The 20,820-nt window shown below is 40.9% G+C and overlaps 1 protein-coding gene across 1 annotated transcript in view; it reads left to right on the top strand.

Annotated features, from left to right (window-relative positions):
* Positions 1 to 725: 725 nt before the first annotated feature.
* fanci (FA complementation group I) overlaps positions 726 to 20,820 on the top strand; it is a 24,704-nt gene continuing 4,609 nt past the window's right edge. Inside the window, exons 1-28 of the mRNA XM_056281446.1 lie at positions 726 to 818; positions 1,081 to 1,153; positions 1,603 to 1,733; positions 5,933 to 6,086; positions 6,253 to 6,310; positions 6,658 to 6,699; positions 6,873 to 6,996; positions 13,329 to 13,414; positions 13,562 to 13,694; positions 14,354 to 14,434; positions 14,556 to 14,692; positions 14,831 to 15,011; positions 15,156 to 15,243; positions 15,364 to 15,494; positions 15,603 to 15,673; positions 15,772 to 15,886; positions 16,737 to 16,859; positions 16,979 to 17,047; positions 17,179 to 17,280; positions 17,390 to 17,587; positions 18,056 to 18,177; positions 18,275 to 18,430; positions 18,915 to 19,094; positions 19,466 to 19,632; positions 19,818 to 19,894; positions 20,058 to 20,174; positions 20,257 to 20,308; positions 20,388 to 20,515. Coding sequence (XP_056137421.1) covers positions 726 to 818; positions 1,081 to 1,153; positions 1,603 to 1,733; positions 5,933 to 6,086; positions 6,253 to 6,310; positions 6,658 to 6,699; positions 6,873 to 6,996; positions 13,329 to 13,414; positions 13,562 to 13,694; positions 14,354 to 14,434; positions 14,556 to 14,692; positions 14,831 to 15,011; positions 15,156 to 15,243; positions 15,364 to 15,494; positions 15,603 to 15,673; positions 15,772 to 15,886; positions 16,737 to 16,859; positions 16,979 to 17,047; positions 17,179 to 17,280; positions 17,390 to 17,587; positions 18,056 to 18,177; positions 18,275 to 18,430; positions 18,915 to 19,094; positions 19,466 to 19,632; positions 19,818 to 19,894; positions 20,058 to 20,174; positions 20,257 to 20,308; positions 20,388 to 20,515 — 3,189 coding nt within the window. The remainder of the gene's footprint in view (positions 819 to 1,080; positions 1,154 to 1,602; positions 1,734 to 5,932; positions 6,087 to 6,252; positions 6,311 to 6,657; positions 6,700 to 6,872; positions 6,997 to 13,328; positions 13,415 to 13,561; positions 13,695 to 14,353; positions 14,435 to 14,555; positions 14,693 to 14,830; positions 15,012 to 15,155; positions 15,244 to 15,363; positions 15,495 to 15,602; positions 15,674 to 15,771; positions 15,887 to 16,736; positions 16,860 to 16,978; positions 17,048 to 17,178; positions 17,281 to 17,389; positions 17,588 to 18,055; positions 18,178 to 18,274; positions 18,431 to 18,914; positions 19,095 to 19,465; positions 19,633 to 19,817; positions 19,895 to 20,057; positions 20,175 to 20,256; positions 20,309 to 20,387; positions 20,516 to 20,820) is intronic.

Below are 20,820 nucleotides of genomic sequence, written 5' to 3'. Positions count from 1 at the left end.
AGAAATCCCAATAGAGACCATCTGGCATTAGCTTACTGTATTCGTCTTGGAGGATGTGGGGATGAAAATATACCACTAAAAGGGTCCTAAATGAACGCTGGGAGTATAACAGATTTAAGGGAAATGGTTTTGGATGGAATATAAAAGATAAAGCAGAAGAATTTGACGTTAAAGCAACAAAGTTTAATTCCCCTAATCCAATAAGTAGTGTTCCCCCATGGCTGTTTCTTAAGGCTAAAGATGAACTTTTTGGATTAAAAAAAAATGTTGACTAGATCCTGTTCTACTCCGGTATGGTAGGTGGCGGTATGCATTTAAAAGTTACTATTACAATCCGGAAAAAAAAACCCGCGAAGAAGAATAAACACCAACAAGAAGAAGAACTTTGTGACTGTGGAGAGGATCAACTTGCTGGCGGGAACGCGGCAAAACAAATTGAAAGCATTCCTTTGCACGCAGCTAGTTAACCGTAAAGCAAACTACCTCGTTAGCAAGACTGTCGACTAGTCAAGGTTGAAATATTTGTTCTAGACTCAATTCTAGTATTCTACTTCTAGAAAATTTTAACATAATGTTTTGTTATAAAAAAGTTACAAGTTAGTTACAAAACCAGTCTGCTGACTAATGCGAGTGCAAACGTTGAAAACATTCATCTTCATTTCTAGCTGAAGTTACCGCTCGTCCATACTTGTATATTGTGTTTGCATAGCTGTCAGTGGTTGAACATGAAGAGTGAAATGGAGAAGATTGTCTCCCTGTCAGATGGGGATAGTACCGCCGAGCTTCAAAAGTATCTGTCTTCTCTAACAGACGACCAGGTAATTATTTCTTGACGCATGTTCAATAATTCAGGTAAGAAAACCAGAGAAGGTTGAATCAGTTCATCTGGATGCAGCGTTTATTGACAGATAAGTTTCATCCAGGTAAATGGTTTCCCCCTCAGTTTAGCTCAATACATGCAGCAATAACCCATTCTCCATGTTAGGTTGTACGCCGATATCTGATATTGTCATCCTTTCGAAACGCTTCCTGACGACTGGAATCTGATAACTCAAACCTGATATCTACTTTTCCTCCTAGTTTATTTCTGTGGTCACTTACAGCGCACTGCAGGGTCAAAACATAGGTGCCATGATCAAAGGCATATTTAAAGGTACGTTGATTCATACCTGCAAATTTATCACGTTATTGTGTGGTAGATAGATGGAGAGAGAGAGAGATGATTCATGATTCATATGGTCCTGCTAAGAAAGTTTGTATAAAAGTTCATCACATCAGTGAACAAGTTCAGCTTCATGTATACTTACATACGTATATGCATGTGTACAGTTAGACACGGTTGGACAGGTACTACCACATGCTACTTGCATGTCATGTAATGAGAAATGGGTACACACATGGATAAGGACTATCATCGGGGTACTTTATTTAACGCCGCTATGACAGAGGGGACTTGTGCCAAAATTGTCTGCCAAAGCAGGCTTTTCGGATTATAATGTCACGTTCTGTTATACATCCTTGCATAACAAATCGCAAGCTGTTAAAAAAAATTCATATGACCAGTTTTGTTTTTCCCCCCATATATGATATTCCCTCTGTTAGGTTCCCCACCTAGTGCTCCAGAGGGTTCCAAGCGCAGACTTCTCCTGTACCAGCACTGCATCCCCCTGTGTGAGTCTAGGGATCTCCAGACTGAGGTGGTAGCTGACATTGTGGGATTACTGATGCTGGAGGTGAAATCACTTGATTATGTTATTTTTTATTTTGATATGTAATGTATGTATTTGGCAAGAGGTAGGGTATTTCTACTGAAAAGTATGCATACATGAATGAATGATGTATTTTGGTCATACATTTGTGTGACTTATGTGACAGACAGGGGAAAAAAACCATCATCGTACATAATTACATCAGTCCATTTCACACAACAAAACCAAATCAATAAATGACTGAAAAAGGAATAGGCCGAAGCCCAAGGCTTACCGTTGCCTATCCTATACAGTCCTTAGGTTAACCTAGAATATCAGAATTACAAAAGGAAGAAAAAAAGAATGTATACTAAGTTGTAATCCTTAATTATTTTACATTTTAAAGATTTTCTGAACCTCAATAGTGAGCTACACAATTTCAACTCATCATTAAGACCATTCCATAGCTTGACTCCCAAAACTGAAACACATCTGTATTTTACATTGGTTCTCACTTTACATGTTTCAAAAATACACAACCCTCTTAAATTATAGTTTCCTTCTCTTTAAAAAATTGTTGGATACAAACAGGAAGGCTTTTACTTCTAGCTCAAAAAAGTTTTTCCAATGTTTTTAAATACACAATATCTAAGAATTTTAAGGTGCAGGACCGTATAAATAATGGATTAGGGGGTGTCCGGGTAGCGTAGCAGTCTAGTCCATTGCCTACCAACATGGGGATCACCAGTTTGAATCCCCATATTACCTCCAGCTTGGTCGGGTGTCCCTACAGACACAATTGGCCGTGTCTGAGGGTGGGAAGCCAGATGTGGGTATGTGTCCTGGTCGCTGCACTAGCACCTCCTCTGGTTGGTCGGGGCACCTGTTTGGGGGGGAGGGGGAACTGTGGGGAATAGCGTGATCCTCCCACGTGCTACGTCTCCCTGGTGAAACTCCTCACTGTCAGGTGAAAAGAAGTGGCTGGCGACTTCACATGTATCAGAGGAGACAAGTCTGCAGCCCTCCTCGGATCGGCAGAGAGGGTGGAGCAGCGACTAGGACGGCTCGGAAGAATGGGGTAATTGGCTGGATACAATTGATGCTGATTGTCAGCACCTGGGGTACCAGAAGTTCAAAACAAGAGTCAATAGCAACATCAAAATAAGCTGTTTGGCATTGGCAGAGAAGATCTGACAAATTTTTGATGGGCACAACCCACATACTCAGCTCTGCTGCTCATCCCATAAATGCATGTTCCTTACAAATGTGGCACCATTTAAAAGGGAAATAAATAGGCTTTCCAATGGTATAAGATTTATTGCCAACATTTATTGTTAGAACAAAGAAATAATCTACCAAACACAAATTTCCTTACTTTTTGTGCTAAGTATATAATCAATCCCAAGAATTTTTTTCAAACACTCTTTCAATTTCAACTCCATTTAACTTCAGTTTTATTTCACAAAAACTCTAAAACCACCGAACACCAAACATTTTATGTTATTTTCATTTAGTGATCACTTATAAATATCAAACCATTTCCCTAACATTCTCAATTCCCTTTCTACTGTTTTCAACAATTCTTTCATGTCCTCCCCAGAACAAAATACATTTGTATCACTGACAAACTTAAGAAATTTATACATATCAGATACCATAGAAATATCATTTAAATAAATTATAAACAACCTTGGTCCCAATACTGAGCCTTGTGGAACACCACAAGTGACTCTTCTTAGATGTGACTCAGTGTTTTCACTTTTCAAATATTGAAACCTATTATTTAAATAATTTCTTAACCAGTGTTGTGTGACACCTCTTATACCATAACGTTCCAATTTCTGCAAGAATAAAGAATGATCGATTGTGTCAAATGCTTTACATAAATCAATAAAAACACCTAGAGTGTTTTATTTACTGCTGTTTGCTTCCACAAAATCCATCACTGCTAAAGATGTCGATCGATTGCTCCTAAACTCATATTGATGGTCCCTTAGTAACTCATATTTGTCAATAAAGTCATCAAGTCTATTTACCAATAATTTTTCAAGTATTTAGAAAATTGAGGTAGCAAAGACACAGGTCTATAATTTGTTACAATATGTTTGTCACCATTCTTATAGATTGGAACCACCTTAGTCGTTTTCATTTTATCAGGAAAAATACCTTTTAGAAAAAAATTATTACATAATATAAGTAAATGGTTTGAGGACACAGTCAATTACTTCTTTTATTAGTGACATATCAATAGTATAACCATCAGTGGATTTTTCATTCTTAAACTTTCTAACCACTTTTGCCACATCACTCTAACAAACTCCACCCAGGAACACTGAATTTCTGTTGTCAAATACAAAATCAAAATTACTGTCTTCATCTGAAGGAAGGTTAATTTCCTTTGCCAAATTTGGGCCTATGTTAGCAAAAAATTCATTAAACTTATTTACAATTTCCTCTATATTTTCAGTAATTGAATTATCTTTTTCTTTTTTTTTTACAAAATATGATGGGAAATTCGTTTTACTACGATTTTTAATCATGTCATTAAAAACGCTCCAGGTAGCCTTAATATTATATTTATGCTTTTGCAACAGCTGATTATATTAGTCTTTTTGTTGTGATCTCATAATAAATGTTAATCTGTTTTTATATTTTTTGTACTTGTCCTCCTTTTCCTTTGTTCGATGTTTAATAAATTCCCTATAGAGCCTATTTTTCTTTTTGCAAGCTTTTTCCAACCCCTTTGTGAACCATGGTTTACCCCTCTTTTTAGAATGTTGTCTGTACTCTTTCAATGGACAATGCTGGTCATAAATTGTCAAGAATGTGTCCAAAAATGCATCATATGTCCTCTACATAAACTTCCTGCTAATCATGATTCAAAAGTTCTACCTTAAGAGCTATAATTGCCTCTGGTGAGTTTATTCTAATCAAATTGTTAATCTGCCTATTTGCTCCTAATTTTAACTTGTTAATTTCTATCACTGTGAAGACAGGCAAATGTTCACTTACATCAGTCACTAATAGACCACTTGTTATCTTTCCATCAATTACATTTGTATAAATATTGTCAATCAAAGTTGCACTTTTTCTTTAAATTTATTTCTGACTTTTCCCTTTTTTCTTCCAATTTAGTGGCCAATCGATCCCTATTTTAGTTCAAACACCCACCCTCGTACTGCATGTGTTCGCCAACTGCATCTCTCCGGTCGGCAGTCTTGAATGAGAAGCCTCCCCACTTTCGTGACAAGGCGAATCCAGGCCGAACCACTGCTTTTTCTGACACACACAGAGACGCATTCATGTGACGAACACAAGCTGACTCCGCCCCCCTCCCCAAAGACAGCGTTGCCAATTATTGGTGCTTCGTCGAGTCTGGCCATTGTCGGATCTGACAAGACCGGGGCGCGAACCCCAGTCCCCAGTGGGCAACTGCATTGACACAAAGCCGATGCTTAGACTGCTACACCACCGTGGACCCTCAAAGTTGCACTTTGCTGAGCATGAGACTACCTAAATCAGGTCCTGGTCATAATGATGGCCCACTGGCCTGAGAGCAATAAAAAGTTGTCCAAATGGAGCAAGTTTTTAACAAGTTCTTTGACACTAGCTTTCCAATTATATTTTGGCATAACATGGCATTCAAACTGAAAGTTATATTTCACTCATGATTTTTTCTTATAGTCCAGTCGTCACATCATATCAACTAGTTTCCCAATCTTGGACCATTGAGCATGAATACGAAAAATAGGTCATAGAGTAGAACTGAATTCCCTGGAATAATGGAAAACACTGAAGTAATAATGACATGCAGGTGATAATAGGGTAATAACGGGAGCAGCTGAAAGTAGTAGTAGTAGTATTGAAGTAATAATGACCCGTCACGCCCCTGATACTTGGATAGTCTCCGGCCCCCATGACCTACAAATTTATTAATTTGGCTTAGAGAATCAGTTATTGATGAATTATTTAAAGTAATGATGATAATTTAGAAAATAAATAGTTTACGGTGGTGGTGTGGGGGTATGTAAGGGACATCCATGAACATTTCTTCAGGGATATTTTATTTCTGACTTATAGGCCAGTGAGGTTCAAGTTTTGTTTTCCATTACACCCATTTTCCTGAATTTTAGAAGTTGTGCCATTGGCATTAGCCCTCTATAACATCTGTCCCATGATTTCCCTACATGTTATTCTTTTGATACTAATGTCAAATGTACTTTTTGTTGTTGTTGTTGTCATAGACTCATAATTTGCCTGGACCGTCCCTTGCACAGCTGGGATCTCTTTTTGTTGAGGCTATCAAGATTGGCAAAATGGGCAATGGAAAATCCCTGGAACTGTTTCCTACAGTGCTTACTGCCCTTGCAGCCTGTGAGACTTTGTCTTATGGCAAAGGTAATTACAATTAACTTGCCATGGCATCCTTCTTATGTATGCATTTTTTTATTGTTTCTATAAAATAGGACATTTTGTTGTGGTTCGATATACAAAATGAAAACTGTCATGAGACAAATGGGTATCTCCACTCTCGGCTGAACTTATTCTGTTCTATTAAATTCAGGAGAACTCAGTGGTGAGGAATACAAGAAACAACTTATCAACAGCCTCTGTTCAAGCAGGTATGAATTTAAGTTATTTCCAATTTTCCTTGGTATGGTAGGATGTGGGGTGTTTAAAGCTGATCTATCTGATTCCATCATCCTCTTGATTGGGTAAATGGGCTAAGTCATTATTAAATTACCCATTTGTCAAAGAATAAGTAAAATTGTTTACTGAAAGGATTTCATCTTCACTGAGAGCTTTTCAGGTAATAACCCCAACATTGTATCTGTTCACTGCAGAACAGCTCAATTACACAGAAGTCCATGCTACCACAAAAGCATAACATTTCATGATCAGCAGAAGTTTGATGAAGTGTTTGTGAACAATCTGTGCATATTTTTAATTTGTTATTTTTTTCATCCAGGTGGGACCCACAATGTGTGATACACCTGACCACCATGTTCAGGTAAGGTCTTTGATCAGACCAGCACGTTTCCAGAGACTGCTTTTCTCTTTTACCTAAGTTCCTTCTGTGTTGATAGAATCTCCATATTGTTCTCCCATATTCTCACACTAAAATACTCCCAAAGATTTATTTTTTTTATCAGCTTGCATTGAAACCCCAACATATCTCTCCAGGGATGTGCCATTGTCTCTAGAGGAACTGCATTTCCTGGTGGAAAAGGTGTTGAGGATGTTCCTCAAACTGGAACTGCAAGAAATCCCACCACTGGTCTACCAGCTGCTACTTTTATCTGCTAAGGTGTGTGCTTGTGCCTTTTCTTTTCCTTTTTTTTTTTTAAATCTTATCAAACTTCATATAGAGCTTGGCAATATATTGATACAATATCATGCTATGAGACTAGATATTGTCTAGGTTTTTGATTATCGTAATATCATGACATAATTTAAATGTTGTAACTCGACACTTTATTTAATTGTCTAGATTATCTGTCAAGTTATGTTTTTGGAATATGTGCAGCTTCCCCACTTGAAAGAGATTGATGCATCTACCTGAAGGTTTTTAACTGGATTCCATTCAATGACCAAAAGCTTTTCCTTTTTCCCTCCTTTTATTTTGGCAGGTTCAGCAGTTTGATTTGAGCCATTAGCCAAAAGTCATAAGGCATAAGCCATTAGCCATAAGGTGAAAAACCTTTGAATAAAAAAAAAACAAAAGAAAAAAATTATGTAAAAATATGCTATTGCAAATAAATGTAAATGGACAAAAAAAAACAAGCATTTGTAATTATTGCAAGAAAACATTAAGCATCTGTGCCTTAACTCACTTAATTATACATTTTCTTACATCAAATGCAAGTAAAGCCAATACCCACTGCTGTTTTATCATCTCCATTCTCTGTACGTCTGTTCGACAAGAATAATCAGATTTGCAAACGGATTTACAGCCAATATACTTATAAACTATCGAACCACATGTAAATGAGCTGCTGACCTCTGTGGCGTAAAATTCACGCGAACCAAACTGGTTTGGCAGCGGCAGTAATCTTCGCCAGGGAAGCAGTCTGTCACATTATTAAAGTTCAACAGTTTTGCTACAGATTACAATGCTGTTCGGGAACTCTTTTCAGCATTTTCTCAGAGCACGGCCTTTTTTTCCTTTTAGTACTGCACTTGTTCGATTCTGGGTCGCTGTTTCTCCTGATGCTGTGCGATGCTTCTTATGCTGCGGGGAGTACGTGGGCAGATTGGTTCCATCCAGTTTGTTTTCTCAATATTCTGTTTGTTTGTATAGTTTGACTTGACACCTCCCACTCGATCTTCCCATGGAACCACTGGGGAGATCGCCAGATCTATAGGCAAACTTGGTGGTCTACTGCTGTGAAGTCAAACGGTGCAGCAGGTTCAGTTCTCTCTGCTGGCAAGTTGCCCATTATTTGTTGAAATGTTCTTGCTTTTGCCTTCCTGCAGACTATACAGCCATCAACAACTTTTTGGGCAATTCGCCTTCCCCTTATGACCCATGCCCTCCTCATGTTGAGCAAGGTTCCAGCCACTCCATCATGACTCCCATTGTGGGCCTCCCGAGCTAACAGTGGAACAGCTAACAGAGCACCCAGGCATTGTAGGGCAAGATGGGGGCACTGACCTGATTTTCCTTTGAAAATCTGCCCTCGGCCACCACAAACCAACAGCCCCAGAGTTTTGGTCTTTGTAGACTACTAGCCTATCTGTAGTAGTGCTTGGGAAGGTTATGCCCTCTTGTGCTGCAAGAAAAATGTCTCTCAGAGCATCTTCTTGTTCTCTTACCGAGATGACCCCTGTTAAAGAGACTGCCTCCCACTTTGGACTGTTCATGGCTTGACCTTATCCAATGAACTTTTTTGCTGCTGTCCAGATCCATGCAACTGTTTTGACCAGTTCAGTTCGAACACTGAACCGCTTGACATCCACGAGGCTTCGGATAGCTGACCCTGCAGGTGGTTTCTTATATTCTGTTTGGACCTGGTTCTGATTTTGTTTTGGTTCTTGGTTCTTTGCCTTGGCCGTTGTCAGCACAGCAACAAATGCATTCTTTTGCAACTTGTGGATGCTTTCTCTGGCAGTGGCTGCTATCGCCTTGGCTGATTTGATCGGCCACTCATTCACTGGCAAACTGAAGAACTTTTGCCCATTTTGCCACTGATTCCTCGTTCAGGTCTTGAGGGCTGGCTCGTCTGGTGACTACATCAGCAATATTTTGCAGACCAGGAATCCACCACCAGTCTTTCATCCTTCTGCTGTTTTGAATCTCCCCGATCCTATTCGCAAAGAACATTTGATAACCATAGCTTTCTCGTTGCAGTACACCAAGGACTGTTTGGCTATCGATGAAATAGTACCACCTCTCAACTTGGAGCCGACTGTGCAGCTCAAAGTACTTTTTCAGGCGCGAGGCAAACACAGCTCCACACATCTCTGATTTGACAGCATCACCTTTATGGTCCAAAGGAGTTATTTTGGCTTTGGACTTCACCAGCCTGACAGCTGAGCCCTGGTCTGAGTTCCAGCTTAGGTACATCACTGCCCTATAGGCATGCTCACTTCCATCAGAGAATGTGATTGCCAAGGGTTCATCGGTGAAGCCTGGGGGAGTTAGTGCCCATGTGAAGTTGACTTTCCCAAGTTGTACATATTCTTCGAAGAGCTTAATTGCATCTTCCCTGAGACTATCTGGGAGTGCTCTGTCCCATGTCTCTTTGACTGGACAACTTTCACCCTTTGCCTCTTGGAAAGCCCTACATGCCAAAATAACTCCCTTTTGCTTAGTAGGAGTTACCAGGCCAACTGGATCCTACAGCCCTGATACTTGGCTGAGCAGTTCTCTTCGTGTCAGGGGGTTTGGCGTTTGGGCTCTGATTTGCTCTCGTAGAAGGTCTTGGCCAAGTCACATCTTTTTCTTTCTCTTCGAGAAATTGATTGCAATCATGACATAGAGCTTAACTTCTTCTACTATGTAGCCCAGCCCAAGCGCTTTGTTGTCATCATTGCGTATTTGGTTTGGTAAGACCATGGCCTTTGTCTTGGTCTTCTCAGGCTTGTCATTGCACTCCTTCCTCCCACTTTACCTGGAAAAGACCCAAGAATTGAGCTCGAACCCTCCAGCTTTCAGGATCTACTCCACATTTGCTGTGACAGCTTTCAGCTGGTCAAGGTCATTGTGGGATGTGAGAATGTTATCAACGTAGCTGTCGTTTTAGAGTACCCGACACTCTTCTTTGAGGTGAGTGAAAGGAGGGAGGTTAGCAGTTTCGTGCATTGCTAGCTGCGTGATGCACCCTGCTGGTTTGTCGCCAATGTTTACCCTTGTGATTGCCTATTCCCCCAGCTCTTCATCCTCGGAGTCTTGCCAGAGGAATCTATGCAGGTTCACTTCTCGGTCTTCCAATCAAACCGAATTGTACATCCTTTTTATGTCACCCAGAGCAGCGTGTATTCCAGTCCTGGATTTTAGAAGGACGGCGCAAATCTGGTTGAGGACATCTGGACTCTTCATTAGCAGGTTTAAGCTCACACCTCTGAACTTTTGGCTGCTGCTCCATACAAGTCTCACTGGGGTCATGACAGAGTGCGGGTTAGGGGCAATAAGATGACTCACATACCACACTGGTCCATTCCAGTTGACGATCGTGTCCTTGGACAATTGAATTGCAGCCCTTTGATCAACCATGTCATGCACTTGAGTGGCATAGGCAACTTTCCATTCGGGTTCTTTGGCTAGTTGTTTTTCTGTTCCGAGGAGTGTGGCCTCAATTGCTCTTTTATTATTTGACAGTGAGGCTGGGTCTTTTAGCCAAGGCTATCTAGTGTGCCAATGTGGTTCCTTGCTGTGGCTGTCATCTGTGACATAGGTGAGAAACTTCTCTTACTACTTCCGGGTTCCTTCTCCTCAGCAAGAGTAATTTCTTTGCTGCCGGGTTGTCAGTTTCCGCAGTGGCAACCCCCACATTTTGGCTCGCATGGTGCGCCAACACTGTCCCATCTCCACCACTCTAGGAAGTCCCGGTTGGGGGCTGAAGTACTCGATTCCTGGAAATCGATGCCTGCCTGTTTGTGTGGTGGAAGTTACTCTGGGACCCTACCGGTGAGCTCTTCATACTTTACAGCAGCCGCTCTTATAGACCTTGCAAAGTGTGTCTTGGACATGTATGCTGACACAGTAAGCCCCTCAAAGAGATCGGGATGAGTTCCTCCGACTGTCTTTCCCAGTGGTCCATCCCACAGTATGAGGTCTCCGACGACTCTGATTCTCTGAGATGCTAGCTGACCTTCTCGATGGCTTATGAGCAAATTTATTTCTCAGGGTCTTACAAGTTCATTAAGCAGTATGTCTTGAAAGAATTTCTGCAGTTGCTTGGGTGTTTCATTTTTGTGGACATCTGCAATGCTGTCTAGTCCATAACAAACCAATTGGTGCGATTTGAGAATGCCCTTGGGAGTATTTACTCAGATCTTTAGAAGGTACCGCTTTGTTTCTACATGAACCTTCATCCCCCCCAACCCCATGGACGACGAGAGTGATTTCTTCACTTTTAAGGTTCAGTATGCTTTGTAGCCTTGGGGTTATACAATTAGTGTCTGAAGCCAAATCAATTAATGGCCCGATTTGCTGTCCAGCATTGGCTGTGACCTTTAGAAGCATCATAATCATAGGCAGCTCTTGCAATCCTTTTTCCACTAAAAAGTCGGCAGCGCGGACACTTGTTTGCTTACCGGGTCGCTGTCCCTCGTGATGCTGTGTGACGCTTCTTATGCCCTGGGGTGTACGTGGGCAGATTGGTTCCATCCACTGGCATAACATATTTATTATGGGCCCTGGTGCAAGCAACCCTCGTAGACACCCCCCCCCCCCGTCTCTCTCTCACTCACTCGCTCACACACACACACCACCACCACCATAGGTGGGTTTAGTAAGTAATTTTAGTAATTTATTTGTATAGCACCTTTCACAGATATACAATCACAAAGTGCTTCACAGCATAAAATATAACAAATAAAATATAAATATCAAAGTAACAGACAAAGTTTACACAGATTAGTTATTGTAAAGGTCAGTACGTCAAATATTGGCTACACTTCAGAACCACGGAGAGCGGTCGCACCACGGACAGAGTTCAGAAACCTAAACAGACGGTCTCTAAATGAAATCAGTCGACAAGGCAATGAAACAAGTCAACAAAGCAACTAGGCTGTAATATAGCTAATAGCCTTGTCATTCGACAGTAACAGGGGAGCACACATCAGACTCAAAACCTGGTAGATTGCATGGTTTGGCACGCACGCAGCACACATTGCAGCTTTCCTTTGTTTCCTTGCTCTCCTTGCTCTTTTTACATCCACTTTTATGTGTGTAACTCATGCTTTCTTGCTTGATTTTATTTTTCTAACGTTACTTAGGTAGGCTAGATAGGTAAATGATATTGCGCGCGCTAAACAAGCTATCATCACATGCTCAAAACAGACACGTAACATTGGACTAGGACAATGCATGCAGAAATATTGACGGGCCCCCCCTAGCGACGGGCCCTGGTTCCACTGCACCGGTTGCACCACCCATATTTACGCCATTTGTTCCATCCAGTTTGTTCTCTCAATATTCTGTTTAACTTGACATTATCTATATGGTGAGGTGTTTGATTTGGTTTAAAGCCAACAGTCAGGAAATCCAAATAAACAGTTTCAAAGCAAACATCAGTCTGTCTATACTATCAGTAATTTCTAGTATACTTGTTATATCTGATCATTATACAGTGCTGTAGCTACATTTTGGCATACTGTATTTCAAAGAACATGTAGGCCTACTCATCACTGGGCACAGATTGCTTCAAAACTTGCCTCAAAGCGACAATTCAGTCAGAGTGGTAGAAAGTCACCTACAACTGCTGCAAGATGGAAATCTGGAGTGGGTTTTAACATAGACTATAATTTATTAAAGGTGGCACAAAAGTGTCTTTGTACTTGCTATGTTAAATAAGGCAATGTGGCAAAATGTCCGACAGTTAAACATTATTAGCTATAATTAGCGCTGTCACACTCCCCTAATGTAAACCATACATATGAGTTTTAAATTGTTACTCATGCCATTGTAAAGTTCATATTGGAAATTTAACTACCACTGTGCTCCCCTAATTATATTTGTATCTATTTGTCATATATTTTATTTATCTATTCAATGCATCAATCGGAAATGGCAAACACAATTTTTTTGTACTTTGTGCAAGGACAATAAAGGAAATCTAATCTCAGTCCCTGGTCTTAAAGCCTGCCTTACCGTAAAGTGTTAAATTTTCTGAATTTATTAGACGGTTTTAGCTGAGTGAAATGAACATTGAATGTCTCTACCTGCTTGGTTGTGATATCTACATTACTAATGGTCAGTTCTCAAATTTTTTTTTGTGTGTGTAATTATCTTAGGAAAGCACAAATAGTCATCACCAAAATATCGTCACATTATAGATATCGAGATATCAAGTCAAAAATATTGTGATATTTGATTTTTGTCAGTACCACCCAGCCTTGACACAATCTGTTCTCTCTGCTCAAACTAATTTACAAACTACATCAAACTAAAATTTAATTTATTCTATCTACTAGGGCTGTAAGAAACAGATCCTGAATGGAATCATCAGTTATTTTAAGGAGCAAGACCTTCGCCAGAAAGAAGAACAGAAAGACACAGAGTAAGCGACATGTGCACTGCACCGGTGCTGATTCTTTTGACGAGAAACTCCCACCCATTCACTCCCCTTATGTTTTCCTGTGAGCCGTCTCTTTCTATTTCCAGTTTTTTAATTTGTATTCCTCTCTCTTCTCTTTCTCCCTGTCAGGAGCATGGACCTGGAGGTTCAGTCCATTCCTCAGGACCAGTTACGGCATGTGGAGGGCACAGCTATCCTGCACATAGTCTTTGCTATTCGACTCGACCACGAACTCGGGAGAGAGTTCCTCAAAAGCTTCAAGGTTATAATAACTGATGGCTTTTCTCATTGAACTTAAGTTTCTTTATGCATGCTCAATAATCCAGGTAAGAAAATAACAGAAAGTTGAATCAGTTCATCTGGATACAATGTTTATTGAGAGAAACATTTCATCACTCATCTAAGTGACCTCTTCAGGAAAGAGCAGTTTATATGTTGACTGCTGTGTTGGTCATACTATAGAATGATTTATTGCTATGTTTAGTGGATAACACAGAAGAGAATGAACTTTGAAAAAAAATCACATACTAAATTGCGATTGCAATATTGGTCTAAAAAATTGCAATTAGATTATTTTCCCAAATCGTTCAGCTCTAGTCTCAACTGTTCCAAAACTCATGCCACATACGGAATCACCACTGGTTTACTTCAAGGCAGCTGTTGTCCTTCCCCTCTCTTCGATTGGCTGGTGCAATGTTTGGGTCTCTTCCTGGCTTTGACAAACTCCCAGTTAGGATAACCATTATTAACCAAGGCCTGTTTAATGTGGGATTTCTCCCCTTCCCCAGCCCCTAGTCAGTGGGGAGGTTATGTCCAGATGAACTGATTCAACTTTCTGTGAACTTCAGTGATGTGATTACGCAGAGATGTGTATATACACTATAATATAGACCATATTCCACGTCTTAATTGCTTTACCAGCAGACATCTGATGGGGACCTTTGTCCATTCAGTATCGCAATGCTGCTCTCAGTGGTTCGCATCCAGCGCTATGAAGAGCAGGTGAGAATCTGGTCTTCTCCCAGTAATGCTATCAATTTTTTATTTATAGATTTTTACTATAAAATATTTATTCATTTCACTCATGCATTCCCCCTGTCTGCCCCCTCTCTGGTTTTTGCAGGTGTTTGAGCTCCTGAAAGGGATTATCATCAAAAATGTCAAGGATGAGCAGCTGCGGCAGGGGTCAAAATTCTTGCAAGACTTGCTACCTCAGTGTTGCAGTGTGGCTCAGATGATCCTTGACACAGTAAAAAACAGGTAAGGGCATTAAACTGTTTTTGGTGTAATTTCTAAATATTACACACAATTTTTGGGCATCTTCTTCAACACAGATCTGTGTATTCTAAGATATACTGTGACAGCTAGATAATGCAGGACACACCTTTACCCATATAGCATATTTGGTTGGGACCATGTGACCCAGGGCCTGGTCCAGTTGGGATTCTTCCTCATGGACACATTTGGCCCCAAACCTGGGCCATTTGGTAAGACTTGTGATGGGTCTACCACCACAGCCAAGACCCCTAGTCAGCAAGCCTGTAGGCTGGGTGGTCAGGTCCTTTTGGAGGGCTTCAAGGTAAAGTAACCTATTTATAATGTACTAATAGTATACACTTGTTTATTGCTTGCTCAGTGACCAGTATTGACTGCTTGTGTGTGCATCTTTCTTTTTTTTTTCTCACGAGGGTTTTTTGATCAGTTGTTGTTTCTTGAAACATAGATGCATGAGCCTATCAGAGGAGAAATACTGGAGCAAGTCCTGAATCGATTAGTCGCAAAGATAGCTTCACCTGTTAATCATTTCGTAGGTAATTCAACTCAAATACGATCACCCCAGCTGTCAGGTGTCCTGCAATATGTATTCATTCATGTTGGAATAGAGTCAACAAGTGTTGTTTGGGTGTTAAAGCGGTTTATTTTATCATCAGACCTTTTCTCTGACATTGTGGTCTCTGCGCCAATGATCCTCTTGGAATCATCGTCTAAAGTAATAGAGACATTTGACCACCTGTCATACCTGCCCTTGGCAACAGGGCAGGGCCTGCTGAAAGCTGTCCAGGTACTGAGCACACACACACACACACACACACACACACACACACACACACTGGGAAGCCCTTGTCCTGTCTTTCTGTGTTTTAACCCTTTTGTCCTCTATGATCTCCAGCCCCTGCTGAGGGTCAGTATGTCTATAAAAGATGCTTTGATTCTGGTTCTCCGCAAGGCCATGTTCTCCAGGTATGAACATAACTTTTCTCACACTCTCGCATCCCCTGTCACTTTGATAAACTCATTTGAGCCAATGCACACCTCTCTTCTACATGGCTCCCTACTAGTCAGCTGGATGGAAGGAAGTCTGCAGTGAGTGGCTTCCTGCTTCTACTCAAGAACTTCAAAGTGCTGGGCAGCTTGGCAACGAGCCAAAGTAGCCAGACGATCTCTTCAAGCCAGGTACCCTTTTTTTCTTCTTCTATTTTTAAGAGTTGCGTGTATATGGGATCTGTCGCTAGATGATGGCAAATCTCTGGGCTTGCTATGCATATGCAGCACAACGTTTGCACCTGTGTGTGGGCCAGCTGCCCTAGGTAAGCTTAATTATCTTAGGGCACTGTAAATGGTATCCACACCGAAGACAGACTACTGTCTTCAGTCTACAGATTTAAATGTTTTTTATTCACTGGTGGGTTTTTTTTGGGGGGTCCCTCCTTTTTCTCCCCAATGTATCTGACCAATTACCTCACTCTTCCGAGCCATCCTGGTCGCTGCACCACCCCCTCTGCCGATCTGGGGAGGGCTGCAGACTACCACATGCCTCCTCCAATACATGTGAAGTCGCCAGCTGCTTCTTTTCACCTGACAGTGAGGAGTTTTGCCAGGGGGATGTAGCACGTGAGAGGATCACGCTATTCCCCCCAGTTCCCTCTCCCCCCTAAACAGGTGCCCCAACCGATCAGTGGAGGTGCTAGTGCAGCGACCAGGACACATACCCACATCTGGATTCCCATCCGCAGGCATGGCCAATTGTGTCTGTAGGGATGCTCGACCAAGCTAGAGGTAACACGGGGATTCGAACCAGGATCCTCGTGTTGGTAGTCAACGGAATAGACCGCTACGCTACCTGGACGCATTTACTGGTTTTTTAATCTTGTCTTTTTAATAAATTGAATGTTGAGCCCCCTACCACCATTCGTTGTCCATGTCTATGCTAGAAAACCCTGTCTGTGGTGCAAACTTGCCAAATTATGAAAACAAATTGTATGCAAGTATGAATATTATGTTCTGTGGTATGCTGTCGTTTTAGATTCAAGTAGACGTTCACTCCCGCTACAACTCAGCTGCCAATGAGGCCTTCTGTCTGGAGATTTTAAGCGGTCTTCGGCGCTGCCTGGGTCAGCAGGCCGATGTGCGCCTAATGCTCTATGAGGTCAGATTAGCGTTATAACAATTTTGCACTATGCTTCATAAACTGAATGTACTTTTTTAATGTTGGAGACATGAAATGAAAAGTTGAATTCTGAGCTAGCAAACGCTTACCTGTTTTAGGGTTTCAATGATGTGTGCCGTCGAAACTCGCAACTCGCGAGCTCCATCATGCAGACACTTCTCTCACAAGTATGTATGTGTGCATGCGTGGATATACATGTATAAAAGCATACATATACGTATTTTTTGTTTATGAAATGACCTGCTGGCCATGTTATGCATGTAGCTCTGTTTGACATGTCTGTGCATTGTTTCCTCAGCTAAAGCGCTACTATGAGCCAGAACAAGACCTTCTGCCCCCAGTGAAGTTGGAGGCATGCCTCTCTGCTCAAGAAGGTCAAGTCTTCCTCCAGGAGCCTCTGGTACACAGTCCATATTAGTTTGAGTGTGCATGCACCTACCTGGCTCCATGTTTCTGTGCATATTTGCCTTTAAGGATGTCTGCTGTAAGTAGTGTCTCTTTCCTCTCAGGCCCACCTTTTGAGCTGTACTGTTCACTGCCTGCTGTGGCTTCACAGCAAGCTCCACTCAGCCCACCCCAACACCAATGAGAGTGATGATGATGATGATAAGGATGAAGAGGAGGGAGGCTATCAGTCCGAGCTAAATGAAATCTTAGAGAGCATAACAAGGCGCATGATCAAGAGCGAACTGGAGGACTTTGAGCTGGTAGTTATCCCTGGGCAGATGCATGGACTTTGAAAAATATTAAATGGCACTTAAACCACATTTTCAGGCTTCCATTTGGTTTTGGTCCCTAGGGCAATATATTTATAAGCTTTTCACATTCTGGTTTAAACTTCCATCTATGAGTCAGCTTCGCTAGCCGTTGTTTTTGGGTTTTTTAAGTTCGTGCCACATGGCTAAAAAGTATATAAAGTATTCTGTTAATCCTTTAACATTAGTTATTAGTAGAATGAGGTGGTTGTTTGTGGTGTGAGAGCACCACATACTTTGTAGATGTGCAAGTGATTTGGGTAAGCAGAGTATGACATCTTAGAAAGATGGGACAACCATTTATAAAAATGCACTGGCTTCCCTAGATTGAATTGTGAGTTTCGGACCTGTGCTGTAGTACCTGTTGTAGTTTTAAAAGATTGATGGCATAATCTTGTGTTATCTCCCACTGCCAACTAGGACAAGTCCGCAGAGTTCTCCATTTCATCCAATGTTGGGGTAAAGAACAATATTTATGCTGTGCTCGTGATGGGAATGTATGAAGTGCTTATCGAGTACAACTTTATCAAGGCTAACTACAGGTAACAAATGTCCACCTGTCTCTGAAATATATATATTTTTTACACAGTGATGCCTTGCATATTATTGAGTATAATTGCTTGTATATGGTATCCACAGCAAAAACCGTTTTGAGGAGCTCATGGCCCTGTTCAACCACTACCATAAACTGTCTGAGATCCTGAGGGAGAAATCTGGGAAGGGCAGACTGTCCAAGACCCCGCGCAGTCTGCTCTCCATAGGTTTTGTGTCTACACTCCTTACTACACTGTTCAGGTAATCGCTGTCAAGGACAATGTTTGCATAGCTGGCAGTACACTGATTTCAATGCCATCAAGAGAATTGTTTGATTTAACCATTATCAAGTTTTTTTGATTTGCATTTTCACAACTTGAAAGTTTTAAGGGTCTTGATTAGACTGTGCACATACATGGCAATTTTGCCAACATGGTGAGACTTATTTTTAAGTTACTGAGGGTTTTGTATTAGTAGGACAAAGATGATGTATGTAATCTCCATTTATTATAATAAATGGAGATTACGTACATCATCTTTATTTTTTATATATATATATATATTTTATATCTTTATTATAATTATCAAACTGATAATTATCAGTTGTCTTATCTTTAATATTGTTTGTTCTCTGCATATATCAGTGCTTTGGTGCTGCAGTAATACCAGTTGTTAAAGCTGAGTCTAACGTTCTGATGTCTCTCCCTGGAGAGCTTCATACCTGATGTAACATTATATTTTGCAGAGACAGTACCCTGAGCAGAGAAGAGGCGCTCTCAGTACTGCGCTCAAGTGGGGAATTCCTGCGTTATTCAGTGAGTGTAGCCCTGCAAAAGATCCAGCAGCTGGAAGAAACTGGACACACTGATGGCCCAGATGGACAGAGCCCAGAAAAGATTTTCCGCTTCCTTTGTGATATGACAAGGTTATAATCATCCTACAAGACACTGTTTACTGTGTGCACAGTGGTGGCAACACTCTGCCAGATTCTGTGACATCATAGTCAGATTTGCCTGTACAGTTCCAGTAGAATCCTTCGGTTCAGTAACCTATCAGTTTTCTTCTAACACTGATACAAGAATAGATTTAGGTGTTGCATTGTTTCATTGTCATTACAGTAAGCAATTTTATTTGTGACCTCACAAAGGAGACCCTTTAGAGACCACTGAATATTAATGTCCAGTCTATCCATTATGACAGACTGCCTGTAAGAAAAGCATTTTTCAGTCTTGAAAATCAAAAATCAATGAATTTGACTATGATTTGTCATGCCTTGTCCAATTATTTTTCTTCAAGCGTGCTGATGTGGCGTTACACCAACATCCCCAGCACAGTGGAAGATGCTGGGCGCAAGGAGAAGCGCTCAAGCCTTTCCCAGATGTGCCTGGAGGGTCTGCTCAGGGTCTTCATCACTTGCCTCCAGCGTTACCCAGACAGGATGCTACAACTTCTCTCAGCCATGGGTAAAACACAAAGTCTTAAAATGATCAGTTTAAACATATAAACTGTGCCATTCTAACTATGAGTTTGTACAATTAAGTATAATTTGCCAAGACCCATTATTGCTTCAAACCTAGAGAAGTATTTTATTAACAAGGGGTAGCTTCAATAAATGCAATGATCAAATGCTATTAAATGTTTTTTCTAGACATCTCAGATGATGATCTTGAATCAAACACTGGCAACATCTCAGAGATTATCTTCTTTTACATCCGGCAGTTTCAGGTACACATTAAATTTGGATTTCTTTTAAATTTATTTGTATTTCCAAAGCAACTCAACTTTCTTTTGCAGTATTTTCTGCAAAAGAAGAATAGATTATCATAACCCCTAATATGCAAACAAGCTCATTCTGTCTCAGCCATGTAGTCTTTTTCCCTGTCCACAGAGGGCACTGTTCACACAACTGAGTGGTGGAGAGGAAGAATTTAACAGCAAAGAGGCACAGCTATTGGTCAGCATCTTGAGCGTGCTCTCACGCCAGCTAGACCCTTCTTCGCAACAAGTAGGCCTTATCCTAAGTTTACCTTTGTTATAATACAATGTAAACGGTATCTAATGACATGTTTCTCTGTGTGTTATCACAGTTTGCTCAAATGATTACTTGGACCATGAAAATTTGTAAGGAGACCAGTTTTGGTGAGTTTCGCTTCAAATTGAACGATTTTGAAAACTGAAAATGTCACCATTTTAAGCACTCCCTTTCTCACTCCACCAGAGGACACTGCCTTAACCAAGGGCCTGCTCTCCCTTCTCTTCAATCTGCATGTGCTCTATAAGAGTCCTGTAAGCCTGGTGCTTGAGCTCTGCCAAGACATCCACAGCCAGCTTGGCGATATCGACCAGGTACACCATTACTAACTACAACGCTCAACGTTAGAAAAGGCGATAGGTGGCCTTGCTTTGCACATTTAAAAGTGATTAGAAGGCAGGATGTAACTTGGATGATGGCAACCTTGAACAATGCTGATAGGTTTTCAGTTAGGGAAGTACAGCTGTAATATTGAATGTTTAACAGTGGGCAATTTTATTTTAACAACATTTTTGAACTTTGCTCCCTCCACTAAGAACACCAGCCATTATTGAAAATTATTCAGATGTAGATGTAAAATGTGATTTTAAATAAATATACCCCTAAATCAAGACTTATC

The sequence above is a fragment of the Lampris incognitus genome, chromosome 6 (assembly GCF_029633865.1).
Source record: "Lampris incognitus isolate fLamInc1 chromosome 6, fLamInc1.hap2, whole genome shotgun sequence".
NCBI classification, from domain to species: Eukaryota; Metazoa; Chordata; class Actinopteri; order Lampriformes; family Lampridae; genus Lampris; species Lampris incognitus.
This window is presented reverse-complemented; position numbering and strand designations above follow the sequence as displayed.